This window comes from Malaya genurostris, chromosome 3 (assembly GCF_030247185.1).
Source record: "Malaya genurostris strain Urasoe2022 chromosome 3, Malgen_1.1, whole genome shotgun sequence".
NCBI lineage: Eukaryota > Metazoa > Arthropoda > Insecta > Diptera > Culicidae > Malaya > Malaya genurostris.
Window position 1 is genome coordinate 19,062,703 of NC_080572.1, and position 23,877 is coordinate 19,086,579.

Sequence of the window (23,877 nt, forward strand, 5' to 3'; positions counted from 1 at the left end):
AAGCGTGTTTTTGTTAAAATGAAGCTTATTTTGAATGAAAAAATAAATAAAAATATTTGAAATTGTGACCATCTTTCTGGTGCAAAGTAAATGCGTGGCTATTCGATAAAAACAAATGGTAGCCATTCACTTGAATTCAGATTTTTCCTACCTTTTTTCATCTCTGTATGATTTACATTTCAAATGATTCTTTAATAAAATATTTCATATTTTTCATATACCTTCCCCCCCCCCCCCCCGGCCATTGAATAAATTTTCATCAAATATTGCTTGCAATTCGGCATGCTAGATTTCGTGTTAGTTAGATTTGCTTAGCTAGATTTCGTGTTCGCATCTCATCCGACATAGTCGAAAATTGCTTACGGTCGAGACGACAGACAATACACTGCAAAGTTAGACCAGCAGCAAACGAAATGTGTACATTAAACGTGAAAGTGATGCAATTGCATTCAGAGACGTAAAAATTGTCATCGGTGACATGAATGCCCAGGTAGGAAGGGAGGCAATGTACCGACCGGTAATCGGGCCGAACAGCCTGCATGCCGCATCGAATAACAACGGCCAACGATGTGTCAACTTTGCGACCTACTGAGAAATGGAAGTCAGAAGCACTTTCTTTCCCCGCAAGGATATCCACAAAGCTACCTGGAGATCACCTGACCAACAGACCGAACGACCACGTTTTGATCGACGGAAAATTTTTCTCGGACATCAACAATGTTCGCACATACCGCAGTGCGAATGTAGATTCGGACTACTACTTGGTTGCTCTATGCATGCGCTCAAAACTTTCGACGGTGGCTACCAAACGTCGAAACCGAACTCAAGCTCAAAATTACGCGCAGGAATTGGCAGTGGCACTACCAACGGAAGAGCAGCTTGGTGCAGCTACTCTTGAAGATGGCTGGAGAGACATTCGTTTTGTCATAGGTAGCACTGCATCAGTAACGCTAGATACGGCGGCTCCGAACGTAAGGAACGACTGGTTCGACGACGAATGTGAACAGTTAGTGGCCGTGAAGAATGCAGCTTGGTCGAGCAAGCTACAACACCGGACGAGAGCAAACGAGGAGCGATAAAGACAGGGGCGGAACATACTAAACTCGGTATCCCGTAGAAAAAAGCGCCAACAGGAAGACCGAGATCGCGAAGTGATGGAACAGCTGTTACGTGCTAACGACACACGGAAATTCTACGAGAAGGTGAACCGTTCGCACAGAGGCCATGTGCCACAGGCCGATATGTGCAAGGACACCAACGGGAATTTTCTCACGAAAGACTGTAGGGGGTCGAAAAGTGGCGGCAGTATTTCGACGAGCACCTCAATGGCGATGTGACGGAATACGAAAGTGGCGGTGCGGTAACGAATTTGGGAACGCGTGCGGAGGACGATAGACTGCCGGTCCCAGACCTCCAAAAAGTCGAGAAAGAGGTAAGTCGGTTGAAAAATAATAAGGCTGCTGGCGTTGACCAACTACTAAGCGAGCTACTAAAACACGGTGGTAATGCACTAGTGAAAGCACTGCACTGGGTCGTTACCAAGATCTGGGAGGACGAGATTTTACCGCAGGAATGGATGGAAGGAATCGTGTGTCCCATCTACAAAAAGGGCGACAAGCTGGATTGCTGCAATTACCGCGCGATAACTCTGCTGAACGCTGCCTACAAGGTACTCTTCCAAATCTTATGCCGTCGACTTTCACCGATTGAAAACGAATTCGTGGGACAAATCAGGCAGGATTTATTAGGATCGCCATCCGCCAGGTGTTGCAAAAGTGCCGCGAATACAATGTGCCCACACAACACTTATTCATCGATTTCAAATCAGCCTACGACACAATCGATCGAGATCAGCTATGAAAAATCATGCACGACTACGGATTTCCGGACAAACTGATACGATTGGTCAAGGCTACGATGGATCGAGTGATGTGCGTTGTTCGAGTATCGGCGATAAACTCGAGTCCCTTCGAAACTCGCAGAGGGCTACGGCAAGGTGCTGGCCTTTCGTGTCTGCTATTCAATATTGCTTTGGAAGGTGTGATAAGAAGAGCAAGGATAGACACGAGTGGCACGATTGTCAGAAAGTCCGTCCAGCTACTTGGTTTCGCTGATGATATTGATATTATAGCACGCAACTTTGAGAAGATGGAAGATACGTACATCGGACTGAAAGCTGAGGCCAAGCGGATCGGACTAGACATCAATGTGTCAAAGACAAAGTACATGAAAGGCAGGGGCTCGAGAGAAGATAACGTCAGCCACCCATTACGAGTTCTGATTGGTGGTGATGAAATCGAATATTACAATATTAAGTTCCATTAACAATAGAGCAGTTATAGCACACGGGATCGTTTTATCCCGAATCTCAAAACCAAATAGGAGACGGGTGATGGGTCAGTCGATACCTTTCATGCAGCCCACCTAGGTTCGATTCCCAACCCTGTAGATAGGGTCAGGGTTTTCTGGCCCGAAAAGGCGAATGACATTAAGAGGTAAGGCCGCCATGGAACTTTCTAAAAATCAAATTTTTTTTGCGAGCCTAAAACTTTCCTAATACTTTCTAGGATGAAAAAAATGTCTTGTAGTCAAAACGAATCACGAACTGGTTGTTTACGACAGTTCGCGCCACGTTTCATGCATCTTGAGACAACTTTAAACGCGATTTTCTCGAAACACGATTTACAAAATCGGGCGAACTCATAGTAGCTACAAATCTTTATCGATTGTTTCCAAATTTTGAGGAGATATTTACAAACACATTATATAGTATATGACGTAGGGGTTTCATGATATATTGGAAACTTTTTTTAATACAATTTGAAATTTTCATGTAAATAATTGAACTTTTCACTTATGTGCTTAAAGTTTTTCAAAAAATAAGTATTTTCAAAATACCCTACCTAGTATACTAGTTTATGATATATACTAAAAAAAATTTGGTTCATGTTTCTGCTTTGAATTTGAAGACACAGCTGGTTCGCCCGTTTTATACCTCCCGGAAAACTAGCTGCAACAACTTGGTCATAAAGAGGCTATTTATTATCGGAATATGTAACAATATTTGTGTACACTTGATTAAACACTGAAAAACAAATTTCGATAGCTTTCATTATGTTTCCGGAAAACGTTTCTGAAATTCTTCTATTTTTTTGACGCGCATGGGTGTCTTACGCCTAATGTTAAAACCTCTATAAACGAAATAAACATAAAAAAACAAACATCTTTTGTTTTATTAAATATATTTATTATACATATGTGGTGTTTTACATAAATCGGGTTCGATTGCGAGTAGTATTGGGATCATAGTATGTCCTGTATGATCATATATCTTCCATTTAGTTTTGATTTAATTTATTTTCTTCTTATTATCGGATTTTTATGCAAAATTCTATTATTTTCTAACGGTTCTGTTGGAGCGAAGATTTGATGCGGACTTAATTATGTTTGTTAATTGATTTAACTATAGAATATCTTGTTATTATTGCATTTAGGTTATCTGTTCCAGTTGATGGTGTCGGGATTCATCTTAGAAGAATAAGATTTGCTTTGTCGGTATGCTGTATGTCATCTTCACTTTATTCAGAAGTTATATATACACTATGGTACAAGCGTCTCAGCTTTTCTCACTTTTATTATTCTTTGGTAACAAACATTCATGTAATTTACTACCACACCAAGCACGGTTGCTCATTCAATGATGCGTGAAAGGGCAGCTCAGAAGATTATCCATCATCTTGTTTCGTAGAGATTTATTGTTTCTACATTCGCCACTGGTATATACAAATACAAAACATGCTTTACTTTTTTTTTACAAGTTCAGAATCACGTTTTACATCGAATTAATTTGCGTTTCGAAGAATCGTATTACTCATAGATTGGAGCTCCCCAATTCGGGTCGTGTCATGTGTTTTTATTGCTTTCTCCATTTCCTACTACAAATCGAAACAAAAAAAAACTGTGCGGAGGGTCAGTTCGGTTTGTTAGTTGTTGCAATTTTGTAGAGTGATAGCTTGCATCAGTCGTGGACACGGTGTTTCAGTAGGTAAAATGAATTTTCGGAGTGAATTGGCAAAGCGTATAATGAAAAGTTGAGAATACATTGTGGAATTCATATTATTTACTCTATTTTGCTGTATTGAAATCTACTTTGAGGGACACCGAGTCCCTTGTGGATGTTTTTTTTAACTATTCCTTAGAACTTGTGGAATCAATTATTTTACCTCCATTTCGAATCATTCCTCACTCGGTTAGACTGATACGATTGAAGAGACTTACGGGAGTGGTTTGCTTGCATTTTAATTAAATTAATCCGATCACGAGCCGGCTTATGGCCACCAAAACCAAGGTAACCAACACGATTCCCTCGGGAGGAATGTTGTGGTTGGATTGACTGTGTCCTACACTGGAGGTTGGGCGACCGCCGCCCTGGTTGCTGGCATTTCTGTTTGGTCGTGCCACTTTGGCCCGCAGATCGGCATCTACCATGTTAGTGGACTCGTGATCGTCCATCGCTGGCAAATCGATCATGTTGGGTTGACTGCCGTCTTGCATTGGCTCGGTTACCATGTTGGTGTGAATGTTGCGGCACTTGTTGGTCGGTTTCCAGTAGTGAGTAATATTGCTTCCGTACGATTCCATTTCTATACCCTGGAAGAAGTTAAAAAAACGAAAGAAAACTGTAAACGATTTTGATTTTAAAATTTCATCACGTTTGCGATGCTCCAGGGTGTGTGAAAGTAGAAAACAGAGCTGCAATCAGGGTTGAAATGGAAAAACGATTTTTCATATCCTGTACTGGTAAGTTTTTTTTAAATCCTGTACACTGGTAAGCTGAGCGGGTCTGCAGTGTTTCATGATATACCTTACAACCCTGATAGAGCATTTAGAGTATCATTTGTTGTGTGCTTCGATGGACAGGATAAAACATCATTTATTTGTAGCATGAAGCGAAAAATGATACAGCTCAGGTTACGTAAAAGAACCGGAAAGAAAAAAAAAAGTTTTCCGGACGCCTGTAAAATCTCTCTTCATTCCAATCCAGTTCAGAATCACTGAAGGTGAAACAATGAATTCAGTTGTTATAAGTTGGGCTCGATTTCAGAAAATGGCAAGATTGTAATTGTGAATTTGCGACGCAGGTTTTAGAAAATTAATAATAAAAAAATGGGATAATAAAAAGAGGAAAATGGCTGATAACTAAAGTGGTGAAATATGAAAATGTGAAATATGAACCATTGATATTTTGTACCCTGTATGATCATCTTAGAAAAATTTGAACTGTTTTTTTATGTAAGAACAAGGTAAATTAAACTATAAAAAGTAGTTCAGTACTCACAAAAATGGAACCCTCAGTTGGAATGTATTATAAGTAAATTTCGATAAAATTCTTCAATTGATTCGATTCGATGTTTGTATTGATTAGTCAGTTAGTTCATAAGTTTCCCCCCTTCCTACCACATGACAAGCAGGCTTACAAGTCTCACTCCAACAACAATCACAAATACCTATTATTAATCCACCTAGCGTTGTGATAATGCCTTTCTCTCTCATCAAAACAGTCTCAATAAAATATTTATTGCATTTTTACTAAGATTTCTGATATTGATTTGGGCTCATATTTGACACCAATTTATTCAAATTAATTCGATTAGCTTACCAAAATATACTTTAGCGTTTATGTGACACATCTGGCAACATCTGAAATAATTATTCGGATAGAAAAAAATAATTTGATGATGATGATGATTATGTCACTTTTACGACTAAACTTGATGTGTACAAATTTCACTACGATTTTAAAACTATCGAGCGGAATTCAAATTAAATTAATTGTTTTTTATGCGCCTTCATTAAAAATCTGTTTAAGAAGATATGATAAATAAACAACGAAATATACTTATGTTCAGAATGCTCCAAAGTTTCTGATTCTGAGTGATTTCTCATTATTTTAAATTCGTATATCATAAAATTATCACAATCGATGTTCAATCCCTTCGTGTTTATGATAGTGCATAGAAAAAAAGGAATATTTGTTTTGTTTTTATTATTTTTTAAAAAAAGTAGTTTTAAAAAGAAGTAATATTGTTTCATACACTTTTTGCGACTCTATAGTGTGTTCAATATTCAAGCTAACAAAAGTTTTCTAAATTGAATATTCGTTATCATTTCGTTGCGAAAACTAACCGATAACTATCTGAATCAATGCAGAAATTGTATGCTATAATCTTGTAATATCTATGCTACTACTATATCAATTCTTTATAATGGATTCACCACGGAAAATAAACATTTTTTCAACTTGTAGCTGAAAGCATAGCTGTGATTAAAGATATGTTAGAATTAAGTAACGGTAACTTGAAAATGATAGTTAGTTCAAAGTTTATGTTATAAAAAACAATGCTGACACTTCGCTTTAACCAGTCTAACATGAAAAATATGTTCGTGCACTTGTTTCAACTTAGCCCACTTAAGTGGTATCAGAACTAGTTATTGGTTGCTACTATTCAAGTTAAATAAACTTATTTTCAACTAGTAACTAGAAGCCTAGTTGTGATTAAAGATATGTTCTGATTAAGTAACGATTGCTTATAAATTAAAATTAATTCAATATGACAAAAAATGTGGTGATTGGAAACCTAAATAACTATTTCGTAACTAGTTATGTTATGAAGAAACATTGCTGTCATCTTGTTTTAATCAATATAACATAACAAAACATGTTCGTGCTCTTGTTGCAACATAGTTTGGACTTAGTCGTATCAGAACTAGATGCGGATTGCTACTAGTGTTGCGTCACTTATACCATTATATCACCGGAGCCGTAAGTGACCTGTTTAATAGCTTTGAAAGAAGCTTGAAAGGTTACAAACAGGCTTGAAGGGTTACAAACGCCCAACTTAAATTTTCACTCCGTGAAATTTATACGCACACGAAAAGACCGAAATCAGCATTTCGGCGAAAAATTTAGTTGATTTTCTGATTTCAGTTAGTTATTTTTTGAGACAACTAAAAAATCTTACTTTTGCTAATTTAGATTTTTTAATTCTCATTCCCTTAGTAATAATAATAAAATATTTGTTGAAATGACTAATTTTTTTAATAAAACTATCTTTACTATCTTTACGTTTCGTCTTAGACTCGTCAGTGCAGAGCAGTTCAAAATTGAACTGCTCACTGCGAACTTAAACAGTTCAATTTGAACCGCTAAGCAGACGTAAAGTTATTGCTATTTGCAACACACTTGTAATAAGCACCAAAGTGTCTTTCCTGACGTGCCGAACGAAAACAAGTTTCGGCTAATGCTGGCCGATTCAGATGGTCATTTAGGGGTTAAGGGGGTTAAAACGTTGGTTTGCTGATTTCAAACGTGGTCGTAGAGACACCGATGATGCAGAACGCAGCGGACGTCCAAATAAGGCGGTAACACCATGAAACATTTAAAAACACAAAATCGTTTTGAATGATCGAAAAAGTGAAGTCGCGTGAGTTAGCTGACATCGTAAAGATATCAAAAGAACATATTGGCTTTATATTGCATGAGCATTTGACTACGAGAAAGATTTGTTCAGAATGAGTGTTCCGTTTGCTCACTGTTGACCAAAAACGAGAACGTGTTGATGAGTCTGAGCAGTGTTTGGCCATATTTGAATGCCACAAACCGGAGTTTTTGCGATTTGTTACAATGGATGAAACAAGGATTCATAACATCATTCCGAGATCAAAACGATCGTCATCTGAGTGGTGCAACTAATGAACCTCGACAAAAACGAACTCGGAAAGCATAACAATCGACTGGAAAGGTTATTGCCTCGGTGTTTTGGGATGTGCGTGGTGTAATTTTTATCAACTATCTTGAGCTAGGAAATACCATTAACAATGAATATTATATAGCGTTATTGGAGCTTTTGAAGGCTGAAATTGCAAATAAACGACCGCATATGTCAAAGAAAAAAGTTGTTTTATCAAGTTCATCGTGTCACAAGTCAATCAAATTATATCTTACATGCAATAACTGCGAAAACTATCTTCGAATATAGTCCCGGAACAATAAATATGATTTCGAAACCAACGTATAAGTGAGAGCGTAATATGGATGAAATCCGTAGAACAGGTATCGTATAAGTATGCTGGTTTTGTTAGTTCCAGACTTTGTAATCCTCCAGACTGGAGTAGAACTCACATAAATTTCTCAGAGCTGGATTAACCAAATTTCACAAGCTTGAATTTGAATAACACGCCTCAAGATTCTAAATGCAACCATATGGTTTGAACCCATACAAAACCAATGAATTATTTCTAATTCACCCGACTAAAAATCTTCGTTGTACAATCTCTCTGTGGAATTACTTAAGCGGTTACATATTTTCCGACTCGAGAAAAGAGACTAAGCTTTTTATTACTCTAGGAAGTGTGAAAGTGATTTTATTTCAATGAATTTAAAAGTATCGTATAGTACATGTTTTGCTATGTTTGTAAAAAAAATCTTCATACGCGGAAGATTGTAAGACCCCTGTCGCGATTGGCCTGGACATATACCATTCGACTCAGTTCTTCGAGTTGAGCAACGTATGTGCTTGTATATGTATGTGTGTATATATCAAATAATCTCCAAATTAAAGGTCTCGTGGTCCTGAACGGAATTCCTGAATAACATACGGATCCGACTTTCATTTCCGGAATTATATGGTAACTTGTATTGAAAATGGTACACCATCACTAAACAGAATCTTTCGAACATGGGTCCACTTCTATCCCCGCTCTTTTTAATGACGTTGCTTTGTTGCTCAGTGGAGGCTGCAAATTAGTTTGCGCCGACGATTTGAAACTACACCTTGAGGTACGCTCCATTGACGACTGCATCCATCTTCAAAAGCTTCTGGATGAATTCGTTACCTGGTGTCGAAGGACTTATGTGGCTTATCGTCAGCATTGCAAAATGTCAGGTCATAACATTCCCCTGAATATTGAATCCATTACATTTCGACTATAAAACTGACGCTTCAAAGAGTTGATCGTGTTAATGACCTTGGTGTTTTGTTAGATTTCAAACTCACTTTTAATATGCATTGTTATATTGCTATAATCGGATGATTTAGAAGATTCTCACTGTTTGAAGGTGTTATATTGCTCGCTAGTTCGGTTTAAGCTAAAAATGCTAGCATAATTTGGAGTCCGTATCAGCTACCATGTAGTTTACGAATTGAACGCGTGCAGAAAAGATTTGTTCGACGTGCTTTAAGAAACCTTCCCTGGCAAAATTCATAAGATCTTCCACCGTATCCCGATCGCTGTCGTCTGATTGGTCTGGACTCACTGGAACTGCGCAGGAACGTTCAGCAAGCAATTTCTGTTGCGAAAATACTCAACGGCGATATTGATTCTCCGAAGCTTTTATCTAGCCTTGACTTCCGTGCTTCATAACGATTGCTACGTTCTACTGGTTTGCTTAAACCGAGATTTCACCGAACGACGTTTGGATTTTATGAACCGATAACCAGGCATGTCCAAACACTGCACTGCACCGCGTGCTTAATATAATCACCGGCGCCGCGTGTATTGAGAATGCCATTGCGTGCCAGTGCACAAAGAGAAAAACGAAACGCAATGACCGAAACCACGGTGCTGGTATCGGTGTTTTATTTTCGGCACTGGTGTTTCTAGCTTCGGCATATACCGAAACCGTGTGTTTTCAGTTTCGTTAAACACCGGAGCCGAGTGTTTTGAATTTCGCGAAGGCATCGAAGAGCACCCATGCGTTGGTTTTTTTACACTTTGATCTTAGCCTTTAGGCCGAGAAGCGATAATGCGTTGGTTATATAGTCAATGAAATGAATTCAATCAAACGCGTATTGATGAAAAAAGAATGAATCATTCGAACGGATTTTTCGTCATTTAGTGGCGGTATAGGCGATTATAGTACAAACATCATATAAAACAAAATCGGAAACACTCGCTTTCGGTGTTTGCCGAAGTCAGGGACATTCGACTTCAGTGCTGTCCGATAATCCGAACACCGTTGCTTGGCAATTACACGACCACGATTACGGGTGCTTTTTCTGCTGCATTTGGCTTTTGTTTTTCAACACGGGCACGAAACGTAGCATTCAATGCTCCTGGTGGTGTGCTCATGAGTGATGGTGAGTACCGTGCAAAACGGATCCGGATGCAGAACGGAACGGATTGCCATGCCTGCCGATAACTGCATGCATCAGAACATTTGGCACTGTTGCACACCTCGTCGATTTCGGCGAACTTACACATAAATTTGGGAAAAGTTTTACGATATACATTTTTATAACTTGACTACATTATATTCATTAAGATCTTTTACTGTCGGATCAATTAAATATAAATAAATAAATAAATAAATAAATAAATAAATAAATAAATAAATATATATATATATATATATATATATATATATATATATATATATATATATATATATATATATATATATATATATATATATATATATATAATAAATAAATATACAAATAAATAAATAAATAAAAGTTGCGAAACAAAGACCGTTACAAATTCTGAACTGGCTTAAACACTAGAGCAATCGGTAACTATTATCAGTAAGCAGTCAAACAAACCGATTCCGGCTATTCTGGTACCCAATTTCCGGTTCCGGAAGCATCGGAAATAGTGGTCTAATATTCCAAAATGTATCTCACTCGATTTTCTAAGCGATGGTTTGAGCGATTTTCACAAACTCAGGTTCAAATGAAAGGTCTCGTGGAGGACTCCCATACGGAGTTCTTGCATTTCATCGAGATCCGACTTCCGGTGACGGAATAATAGAGTGAAGTGTGTTGAACATTTTATACCATCACTTAAATCGGTAGAATAAAGCCTGTTTTTATCCAACTAGTGGTGCAATGGTGCCTTTCTCATATTATTCATACCATCACAAATATTACTATGGACTTCTAAAAAACTAATGTTCATTGAATAGAAACAGGATAGATTGTTCGAATGTAATTTGGGAAAATGTACGAATCAAAACACCCTATAGTTCCAGAACTGGAAGTATTATCCACAACAAATTCAGGGATTCTGTATGAAACCGTAACCCTTTCCTTTGAATTCACTAGTTCGGTAAATCTATTTGAACATTCAGAATTTTTTGCAGTTTTTGACAAGTATTTCCAATACTTCCCAAACCTAATTTTGAAAACCGGAATAGCCGAAGTTGGTTCGTATCATCAGCAACAAATATGACCTACAAATTGGAACAGTTCTGAACCAAATGAAAAGAAATTTTCCCTTTTTGCGATAATAATAAAGTTTCACAGTAGTTTTTGAGACAATATGAGCTTAAATTTATGAATAGATTTGTGAAAACTGGTTCGAGTATTGCTGAGAAATCGAAGTGAGTTCTACTTTTGTAATTTTTCTTCACAATCTTCGGTGCTTCCGGAACAGGAAATGGGAAACTATTTGTGCCGAATCAAGTTCATATGATCACAAATTAATCAGTTCGGAGAACTAGAAGAATTTATCAGTCAGTTTAATGGGATTTGTACTTGTGTTTGCTATCGTTTATGAAAAAAACAAACGAAATTAAAAATTTTCTAAAATCCGGATGAAGTTTTCTAGAAATTTTTTAATAATTTTAAGACCTTTCGTTTGTGAAAACCGGTCAAGCCATTTCTGAGAAAATCGACTGCATATTTTATACTTACTATTCAAATATTATCTAATAGCTCCGGAACCGGAAATTGAATCCAAATGAAATTCAATAGAAGGCTATGGAGGACCTTTCATTTGAATCTAAGTTTGTGAAAATACGAGAAAAGTGAGTGCATATTTTTGTTACATACATAAACACATACACTCACACAGGCATTTGTGTGGCTTCGGTTAAAAATTCGGTTTTCACAGTAATTGTGTAACCTTTATATATGACAAAGGCAAAACACGCCCCTGAAAATGAAAATTGCGAATATAACGAAAGGCAGAAAAGTCATTTTGATTCTATGCACTTTCATAAACACGAAGAAAACAATATGGTGATTGAACATCGATTGTGATAATATTGCAATTCTCATGATATATGCATTTAAAATGATGAGAAATCACTCTATTTGGATTAATTTTGAGCATTGTGAACATAGGGTTTTTTTGTTGTTTATTTTTCATAGCTTCATGAACAGATTTTGATTGAAGGCGAATAAAAACAGTTAATTAAAATTTAATTCCGCTCGACAGTTTTAAAATTGTTGTGAAATTTGTACCTTGTATCAAGTTTGTAATTTCAAATACTATACTTCATTTTTTGGTGGAAAGAAAAGCATTAGGTTTCATTCAATGTTTATAATGTCGATGGTGACTAAGATCCAACTAGTTTACTTGAACACAAGTTGTTTTCATATTGTGGAAAAATAAGTTATTTCAATATGGCATTACAACGTGACGACAACTTATTCTTAGCCGACTTAGCAACTAGAAGAAACTGAGTTTTTTAAGTCACGTAAGTGGATAGATGTTAGTAACAATCACTCAAATTTCTGGTTGCAAACTAGTCATCAATAAGCTAGCGTAACAAAAGTTGTTACTTGGGCAGCCAACTCCGAGAAAATCAAGTGCACTTTTGTGTTATATACACATACATACATACAGATACACACACAGACATTTGTTCAGTTCGTTGAAATGAGTCGAATGGTATATGGCATTCGACCCTCTGTGCCTCGATTAAATAGTTGGTTTTCACAGTGATTGCATGGCCTTTCTATATAAGAAATGCAAAAACGTGCAATTTTTTTAAATGTCCTAAAAACTATACCAATCAGTAGCTATTATCAGTAAGCAGCTAAACAAACCGATTTCGGTTATCCTGATTCCAAGTGTCCGGTTCCGGACGTAGGTGCAACTGAAAAATCTCATGGTCTCCTACGGAATTCCTAAATTTCATCCGGTATTTCCGAAAAATATTTTAACACTAGGCCGTGACGTATCCGGAACGGGACTGGACCGGAACCCGTCCGGGTTATGCTTCAAATATGTTTAATGCAGCTCCATGTGGATCTCACTAGACCGTGTTGTACCCGTGTCTGTAACGACACACGTCCGAAGCACGGTCAAAGCATGCGTTGACTCAAAGTTACTATTGGCAGGTACTTGAATTGCCACAAGCTTCCCATCCAAGGCTCCAAGACAAAGCGAGTAATTCTACAAAAACCGTTAGCAATCTTCTTCCACATACCTTCTGTTGGTTTTGGCATTGCATCGTCGATTTATTTTTCAGTAAATCTTGTTAACAAATCAATGAAAATATTTTAAACAAACTTTCAGCCTCTCTCGAGGAGTAACTGCTAATCGGAATGTAGTGTCATGCTTTTTAAGACACGGATGAGTATTACTCGACAGCGAGTTGAAACAGGCTTTTACATTTGGAGGTTATAGTCACATACTCAAAAATGGATCTTACTCACTTTTCCCAGAGATGGTAGAACAAATATTCCCAATCTTAAGTTCAAATGGAAGATTTTATGCTCCTACCAAAAATTATGCATATTTTTTGGAATTAACAATAATTTACACCGTCGTCTAAAGTACTAACATATATCAAAATCATATACCATCTTCAATATTTGATTAAAAATTAGTAGAGTTTGTAAGTCATGTTAGTTGGTGGCCGTACGAACCGATTTCGATAATACCGATTCTCGGGTTTCGGTGCTAATAGTACCTATAATAAAGCACCCACTTCGTTTTCTTCAGGATGGCATAAGCGATCAAAGCACTAGAAATAGCTATTTCAGGTACTGTATAGGTTATACTAGCTTTTTTTTCTTTTTCGGTTTTTAAAAATATAAAAGAAATTATTGGAGGAGAAAGAATATGAAATGATAGAGCCATAGTACTCAAGGAAGAGCAAGGATGCCATTTACTATCCAAACCGGCTCGGATAATAAATGGCGTACGACCTATGCCTTTACTTTCTGACATATCAGAGACTCGGGTGATTCGCATCGCTAAGATGCCTAACCTCGACTTCTTTGGTAGAAGGTAAAACTTTAGATACGAAAAGCCTTCTGTTCACTTACCCTTGTCACGTCTCACTTTTCTGTATTTTATCTTCACATCCTTGCTCTTTCTTGAGTACTATGACTCTATAATTTCATATTCATTCTCCTCTCATAATCTCTAGTTAGTTTGATATCGTTAAAAACCGAAAAAGTAAAAATTATTGACTGACCAAAAGTTATTAATAAAAAAATAAAAGAAAAAAATATTAGTTAATGCACAAACAATCTCTTTGGTTTCTTTCAAGAACCGGAAAAAATATTTTGAATTGAATACTACAGTATTGTATATGAGAATATTATTGATATAAGAAAGGCATCATTACACCGCTAGGTGGATTAAAACAGATTTATTCCCTTAAAATTAATAAATGAACATCGTTTTTTTTAAACCTGTTTTAAACCTGTTAAAACCTAGTGGTGGCCTTTCTCATTTTTATTTTCTCCTGTATATTACAGCAGAAGTTCCCCGCAATACTACAATTTAAAAAAGTTTAGAAAATAGTTTTGAAGATTTCTGTTGCATAATACCGCTACACTGATATACTATATTCGAATTTAAGTTAGTGAAAATCTATTCAATCGTGTGAGAGAAAGTGAAGTGATCTAAATTTTATTATATTTATTTACTATTGTTGGTACTTCCGCAACCAAAAGCTGCATATCGGCATAGTGGCATTCGGTTCATTCAAACATACACTCATATGACCTACCAATTTGTTTACGATTTCTATGAAGATTTGAATTTTAGAAAAAAAATGTACTGGTAGTCGGACTTGAATAATATTCAGCAGATCTTCTATGGGATTATCAATGGTTGGTTTATTTGGTTACAGACTCTCGTGATCGGCAAACTAAAGAAACTAACAAGCAAATATGAAGAAAAGCTATGCCTATGAACAACAAAAATCTTTAAACAGCCATTTTTATACTAAGCACCCTACCTTCGGAAGTTGAGGTTTAAGCCGAACGAAAATTGGAAATTTGTGGAAATCGGTTCAGCCATCTCCGAGAAAAGTGAGTGACATTATTTTTACAATTTTGGTACATATCACCCTGTAGTTTCGGAAACGGAAGTCGGATCCAAACGAAATTAACGAACTTTATATGGGGCCATTAGACCTTTCATTTGAATCTAAGTTTGTGAAAATCGGTTGAACCATCTTCGAGAAAAATAAGTGACATTTTTTCCACCTTTTTAATGCATTATTTCCACATTTTTGGTGCTTATCACCCTTTAATTCCGAAACCGGCAGTTGGATTCAAATGAAATTGTGGAACTTTGTATGGAACCATGAAAATTTGAATCTAAGTTTGTGAAAATTGGTTATGCCATCTCCGAGAAAAGTGAGTGAAATTATTCGCACAATTTGATGCACCGGCAGTTGGATTCAAATAAAATTCAGGAACTTTGTATGGGGCCATGAGTTCTTTCATTTGAATCTAAGTTTGTGAAAATTGGTTAAGCCATCTCCGAGAAAAGTGAGTTACATTATTTGTCACACTCATATACACACACAGACAATTGATCAGCTCGTCGAGCTGAATTGAATAGTATATGACATTCTGCCATCCGGGCCTCGGTTAAAAAGTCGGTTTTTGCAGTGATTGTATAGCCTTTCTGTATGAAAAAGGCAAAAAACATAAACAAAATTTTTTTTCTATACCCTTCGTCCACGAATTAGCTATAGCAATTAGGAACATCACCTGAAAATTTGCAGTTAATCGATTCATTAGTTTTTGAGATATTGTGCTTATCGCTAAATTAAAGCGTTTTGCGACAGGGGCTGTACAATCTACCATCTTCCACGTATAACAAAAAACTTGTTCTCACACACGTATCAAGACATCTATTATTCGATACTTTTAAATTCATTGAAATAAAATCTCTTTCACACTTCATTCAATTGGCTTTTTGTAAAATGAATGCTATTCAAATATAACATCTCAGGAACTTAGGAAGATTAAAAGAGGATCTATGCACATCTATCTAAAGAAAATTAATGTTGAACATCACCTGAAACTTACGTAGTTAGTGTTTGTTTTCGTTTGGTCGTCTATAAACATGCAGTTCAAAATTCAACGATTGGCTTACTACGAGGAAAATGATTAATTGAATTTAGTTCCACTACATCAATTGGCTCATGTACGATCGTTAGGATTCGTTTATGTGCCACCAGCGATTGAACGAGTCAAACATAAAAGTGCACCCTAATGCAAAAAAGTGCTCGCTTTCAACGTATTCAGTATCCTGCAGAGTACAGCGGAAAATGCTCGTTTCGAAAGTACTCTCAATATGACATGGGAAGGCGTTGTGAAGGAAAATCTGAAGGTGAAAATTGTACACGCCTAAGAAATAGAAGGTGGTGGGTAGTTCACTACGTGATGTACCAACACATCCACGACGGCGAATGAAGAGCGCGAATGGATTTGTGTAGGTAAATGGCTTTTGCACCAATGAAAATTAGAACACCTCGAAAGATCAAAGTAACCCAGCCGTAGCATGAATGATGGGACTCGGAAGGAGACCAAGCGATCCCGCACGAGTGTCATTAGAACGGCAAGAAACTGCGGAGTGGGCTTGAATTTTCCTACCTGCCACTGGGAGTTCAATCTACGATAAAATTGCACCTGAAGTCCGAACCAGGGAAAAAGCGCAACGAGCGTTTTGGACCGCCGAGAGGGGGCGAACTTTTTCAGGGGGCCTGGGAATTCGAAGATTTAAAAATGTTTCTAATTCTTTTTAATCAAATCATACTTTTTTAGGACCTTTTTTTCTGCTCGTTCAACCCGTAAAGTGAAGAGGGCCAGTATTGCAATTCCCCTGGGCCCGTATTTACTCTCGGCGGTCCAGCGTGCGTTCCGTTCGTTTTTAATACAACATTGGGGTACTACGTGTGCTTCTTGATTGAGTGAGAAAACGCATCACACGTATTTCTTGATTTGATGTCGTTCAGTAGTCAGTTACTATTGGTATGCGCAAGCCCAATTTGATAAACACACATCTTGTCTTGGACAAGCAATGAGCTACACACTTGAAAAGAATGTGTAAATATACATTTTCTAAACCGACATATTCGACCATTAGAACTGACATATTCCTACAGTTCAATTAAAGCGTGACTCTAGCATTCTAGTATATTTTGAAAGTTGTAAAATATAATTTAACATGCGTGAGCGAAAGGCCAGATTTAAAAGATTTTACTGTGAATGTTACCGTAAAAGTACCGACTATTAACTAGTGCCACTATGCAACCACACATATTTGCCCACAGTAAGTGAGTAAGCACGAATGTGTCTCCTTTTCTCCATAGCGACATCTTGATTGCCTTCAACCTTCCCTCGTTCAAAGAGTCCTATTCCAGTAAGCGCATTTAGAGTGGGAAAGCAAAAAATAAAAAGAATGAAAAATGACGCCACTTCCTAAGGGGCCGAGGGGTTTTGGTTTTGTTCTTTACCCACTTCACTCCTCGTTCATATTAACAGCAAGGATGACGCAAAAGATCAAAGGGAAAAATGCGAAATCATAAAACTGAGAAATTGGCTTTTGTGTTTTGCATGTCTGAAGTACCGCTGTTTGCCTTCCGCGTTACTCGATACGGTACTTCTTTGAAGGGGGCAATCACACTTTTTTGCAATCACATGCGGCCCTATAGATGCAGTTTTCCGGTTGCATTCGGATTTAGCTATAATTTTTGGATACAAGCACCTACTAAGACTTGTTACATGTCCCTAAACTAATTCAAGAAATTAGAATAATATATATTTGTACGACATTGAACCAAATCAATTACAAAATCAACAAACACTTTTTTATGGATGATATATAAACTGAATTATAAATTCTAAACCGATTTTGTTTTAATTGCTCGGAACATGATTCTAGTATAGAATCTAGTACAAATAGTATGTGCTAAGTCTGCCGCGAGTCAGCCGCCGACCGCCGTCGGAAGCGGCAGCCTCTTGCAACGAACTTGTGATCCACTCGTTTGCCTGGTTTACTTGAACATAGTTTGTTTGCCTTTTTTTTTAGGTCCGATCGAGCGGTAGCGTGTCAATTTTCCAAAGGATTAGTCGTTCGAGGCACTATAGAACACTTTAGTGCGCATTCCACAAACTTATTTCAAATAATGCTTCACTTCGCTTTCCATTGCTCTGAGTTTTTTTTTATGATTGCCGAGAACATAATTTTTCATCAGATTTTTGGATTCGAAAAGCTTTTGGTACGTGCTCTTGTGCTACAAAAGCCAATGCTTTCTTGAATGTCATATAAACATATAGGGTAATAGAGGTATTTTGGCCCACCTAACAAACCTTATGGATTTAATCGATGTTAAGTAATCCATGTTGCATCAATTTGAAGCTAGTTACAATCAATTACCTATTACGGAAGGGTTTTTCAAAAATATTACAACATTTGGTGGATATTTTTACAAAGTGGGTAAAATATAAAATCAATCCTAAAGTGGGCCAAAATACCTCTGTTACCCTATGTTCTCTATTTACAATGAGCGAGATCCAGTGCACTGTATTTTTTTGAAAATAATTTGTGTGGGATGAAAAAATAATATTTTTGATACGAATCCGGAAAAACTTTTGACAAACTATTGAGTATTTCACGTCTTATTGCACCGAGCAAATGTCTAAAAAATACCAGATTGATGTGATTTACACATACCTTAAGGCTGCTTTTGACTCTGTTAACCACAAAATTTAACTTATTAAGCTAGGTTGCTCGATTCGATATTGTCAATGGTTTCGATCATATCTCGTCAACCGTCAAGTTGTAGTACAAATTGGAAGCACTGTATCTAATTCATTTACTAACAGTTCCGGAGTTCCTCAAGGAAGCACTTTTGGAGCACTTCTTTTTTCACTGTTTATTAACGCCTGCCCTTTGTCTTAAGGCATGGTGAAAGCTTACCACGTCACGTGGATTCAAAGACTTGAAACTGTTCAAAGAAAATTTGTACGTTATGCATTACGTGAACTGCCCTGGAGCAACCCGTTGAGTCTACCGCCGTACGAGGATTGTCGTCAACTATTAGGACTTAGCCGATCGACGACATGCATCTCAAGCGATTTTCATATCTAAGCTACTACTGGCTGAATATGATGCTAATAATCTTTTATCCCAAGTGAGCTTGTATGCTCCTACACGTATTCTTCGACCGCGACCTTTAATACATACTGATCTACGCAATACCAGCTACGCTACAAACAGCCCGATTTTGTCAATGATTCGCCGCTTTAACGAGTTCAGCGATTTGTTTGACTTCGTCATAACGTCATTTCAGTTTCGTCAGCGGTTACTATGGCACTAAGTTGTCCATAATTATGTTTATTCAGTTAAGATAACTTGTTAGGTAGCTTTTAGTAGTTCATTAAGACTTATTGTCAGATGAGTATTATTAATTAAATAAATAAATAAAGAGTAACATTGAAAGATTTTGCAATTTTCGATAATTCATTGAGGGCACCTGTATAGGTTCACTCGGTTTTGCTAGGTAAGAAGACGTTAATCAGCGGAACGAATCGTTTTGTCTCACCTGCCAGTCGACGAATATTTTCACTGGTTGAAAACAACGCCGAATACTCATGTTCGCTATGCTAATTCTTCAAAAGAAATGGGACTCCATCTAAGTTTTTTATGAATTCTTCCCAAAGTTCATCGAAATCGCTCTCAGACAAACGATCCTTCTTATAAGAACCGATGAATCATCAGGCTCTTTGACATATGCGCTTCTGTGTCAGTTTCGAGATCATGGTTTGAGCTTGATAAAGTATTAAAAATGAAACATACAGCACGACTGAACTATTACAATAATTCGTGTTAATTTGTTATGAATAGAAGGTTTTCCCAAATATATCTTTTGAATCGAACGGATCATTATAGTAATATTTCGGAATATCTAAAAATCTTGTCTATTTGAATCTAGCGTCAGTGACTAGTACATTTCACTACGTCTTTTCTGTGACTGCCTTAGCTTCGAATGACCAATGGACATCATGTTAGGCAAATGGTACGCAGATAAATTTTGTGCGCAGTACCTATTTTGCAAATTATATAGCTGCATTTACCTGTTTATATTAAAGTGATAGTGATTACCAACAACAATAAAAAATTTGGGAATAAACACTTTGCATCATTATGCTCTTTTAGTATACATTCGCCTACTGATAATGATTATAGATTTGTGCAGTTTTGAAACCGGTTAAACATTTTTATGCGATTTTTGTCCCGCTGGTTTAAGTGACGGTGTACAATATTTAACACACTTTACCCTATAACTCCGGAGCCGGAAGTCGGATCGGGATGAAATTTAGGAATTCTGTATAGAACCGTGAGATCTTGCATTTGAATCTATGTTTGTAAAAATCGGTCTAATCATCGTTGAGCAAAGTGAGTGAGATTCATTTTTGAATATATGACCACTATTTCCGTTGCTTCCGGAACCGGAGACCGGGAGCCGGGATAGCCGTAATCAGTTTGTTTGTTTGCCTACTTTGTAGTTTCGAGACCAGTTTATAAAATTGTTTAGGGATTTTGTATCGCCGGTTTAAGTGACAGTGTAAAATGTTGAACACACTTTACCCTATAACTCCGGAACCGGAAGTCGGATTCGGCTGAAATTCAGGAATTCCGTATTAGACCGTAACACCTTTCATTTAAAAATCAAAATTGTCAACATCGTATCAGCCATTTCTGAGAAAACCTAGTGAGATTATTTGACACATACATACACACAGACAATGCTCAGCTCGATGAACTGAGTCAAATGGTATATGATATTTGGTCAATTGTTACTATTATGTTTTTCAAGTGATTGCATAACCTTTCTATATCAGAAAGGCAAAAACATATTCGTTCTCTTGATGCAACATAGTTTGGACTTAGTCGTATCGGAACTACACGGAGAACCCGCAGATCACAAAATTGCAATATTGCAATTGTTGTTTCACGCCCTGGTGTTTCAACTAAAATGTTGTTGATTTAACTAACATATCTGTTGATTTTGTCACAACCATTCAGGTAACCGAAATTGTTGTATTCAAATGCTGTCTCTTGGCGGAGAACGAAGACAGCAAAACGCAGAACAAAAAACTTTTTCATTTCACCAGGAGCGTTTCATATTGAAAATTTTCAATGGTAAATGAACGTCATTTATGTTAGTTACGTAGTGGTCGTTTTATGTAAGTGAAAGTATGCAGAAGTAAAATATATTTATTGCAATTGGCGTCTTAAGTTCAAATAACTGAATAATTGGTTGGAACAACTGAGACATTTTTTTGCTTCCATGCATATAAGTAACTTTGCTGGGATTGTATCTTTGCTCAATTGTACGAGTGACACTTCATTGAAACGTTTCATTGTTCGCTCAGGGTGTTTGGCATTGCTCGACTGAAACGTTTCATTACTTGTTTGTGGTGCGTGTCTTTGTTGGGTGTCGTTGCTAAGCTGCCAGCACGATAAATCAAAAATGACAGATTAGTTAAAACAACAATCGACTAGTTGTACCAAATTTTAACCAATCAAAATCAGAAAAACAACTAATATTTTAGTTGTTTTGCGATCGCTGGCTTTTCCGTGTAGTTGCGGATTGCTACTTGGGTTCTTAATAACCTCTGAGATGCAAAAAGTGCATGTGCTTGTAACGTGCTTGAATTACATCCGATCCGTTACATCCGAACAACAATATCTCATGCTCACGTGATTATACACACTTGCTACTCCTTCCCCGTTATAAAATCATTATAACATCATTATTTCCATATGAATGCTCAAGATTATCTGATCATCTGATAATCTGATGTTTATTTCATAACGAAAGGCTGTTTATCATCATAATTACAATCGTACTATAGAATAACGATTCAGTTAATACAAATGGGGTCGAAAGTCTTCTCAATTTACATGAAAATGCGCATTGATTATATGATTTCTTCAGCAATTCAGATCAATGTTGTTTCCCTTTGTTAAGAGTAATTATTCCCCATACACTCAATTACTAGGAATAAGCTGTACGTACCAAGAAGTACAATTTTTCGTAAAATTTTACCTTACACTTTCCATGTTTGGGGCATTTGCTATACTCCCTCTCCCTTAAAACAATCTTATAGTTTCCTTTGATGTGAAAGTAGTTTTTGTATTATTCAAGAAGTATATTTTCTCGTCAAATAAAGTTTTCAATTGAGTTCTCCTTTTCTTAGATAACTTACTACAGCTTTCTTCCATGATTATCCCTATGGTCACCTCTTGGTAGTGTAGAACGTATCTGTGTTCGTTAAAAAATATCGATTCACATCTTTGGTACATGTGCCAAACTTGGTGGCGATCCGTTCAGTTGTTTCGTAGTTGTACTGAAGCTTACATATACTCGCGTTCATAGGCAGATAAAGAATATTTTTATCTTATTCCCTTGAATTTTTCGGTAATCAGATCTTTTGAAATTATTTTGAAAATTTTTCGTTTAATTCAAATTACCAATAGTAATACTATCTAGCACAACTATGAAATTCTTGCTACTCTCTTGTTTTACAAAAAATGTAAGATAAAAATTAATTTTAATTTTATTGTCCAATAAGATTGAGTTTTCAATAAACAACCCTTTTAAGATGTACTTGATACAGACTCCACACTTTTGTTCATTGCAATAAATATCTAATTCGTCAAGAAAAATTAAAAAAAATTTTTATGACCACCCTTAAATTGAAAAAAGTATCTGTGCCAAGTTTTGTGATAATTTACTGAGTTGTTATGGAACTAAGCTGATATATACAAACAATTGACTTCCAAACTCTTGACACTTGCTATCCTTTAATGCATATATATATATATATATATATATATATATATATATATATATATATATATATATATATATATATATATATATATATATATATATATATATATATATATATATATATATATATATATATATATATATATATATATATATATCTATATACATATTCGAAAAGGTTATTGTACTATTATGAAAATGAATCGTGTTGAATAACGTGAGCACTGTTCACTACGCTCGCACTAAGGGTTTCCACCCACATTCAGAATAGAATCGTTTTTCTTTTAACTAAAATGAGGACTTCATTGGACATTTTCACGTCGAATTTATGCAGAGAAGATTTATGAATTTCTTCCAGTAGATTCATCCTAGTCGAACATAATTTCGTTTGAAAAAAAATTCTTTTCAACTATAGTTTCCTTCATCCTCTTTGATATAATAGAAAAAGATTAAATATTTTTTGTTTTTTTTTCAGAACAGCCAAAGATGATTACTTTCAGTTTTTTTACGGAAAAGTATTGCTTCGCCTATTTAAAATATCCCTACTGGCTATTTTTACCGCGAACAAAGCATTTTTTTTGCATTGCAGTTCCTCTTTCTCAAAAGCATGCTTCATTTGAAATGCTTATTTTTGTTAATGGATGAAACTGACGATGCAGCATTGGGTAAACCAATTAATATGGTAAGGTTTTCTCGGATTTAAAATTGGTTCAATGCATTCAATGTGCTAGTAAATTTTCTTTCAGTAGAAATTCTGTATTTAACTGTTTTTTCTTGCCAGTGGGTGGGGAGTGGAAAGTATTCGTTTCATAAAAAAATCTTCCTCTGCTATTTGCTTCAGTAGTCAGTCGCGAAGACAACGATGGCTGATGGAGTACGTCTCCACCGCCAAGTCCAGACATGGTCTATTATGATCATTAAAAAGAGGAAAATTATCTGAGGTCAAAGCGATGAATAAATAAGAGCTCGAGGTAGTGACGGTCGGTTGGTATCTCTTCATCATAGACGCCATTGGGCGTTTATACAGC

The 23,877-nt window shown here is 36.4% G+C and overlaps 1 protein-coding gene across 6 annotated transcripts in view; it reads right to left on the bottom strand.

Annotated features, from left to right (window-relative positions):
* Positions 1 to 3,225: 3,225 nt before the first annotated feature.
* LOC131439035 (MOXD1 homolog 2-like) overlaps positions 3,226 to 23,877 on the bottom strand; it is a 234,757-nt gene continuing 214,105 nt past the window's right edge. For all 6 annotated transcript variants that reach the window (XM_058609537.1, XM_058609536.1, XM_058609535.1 and 3 more), the window contains one exon: positions 3,226 to 4,650. In XM_058609537.1, the coding sequence (XP_058465520.1) occupies positions 4,303 to 4,650 (348 nt within the window). In that variant the 3' untranslated portion in view covers positions 3,226 to 4,302. The remainder of the gene's footprint in view (positions 4,651 to 23,877) is intronic.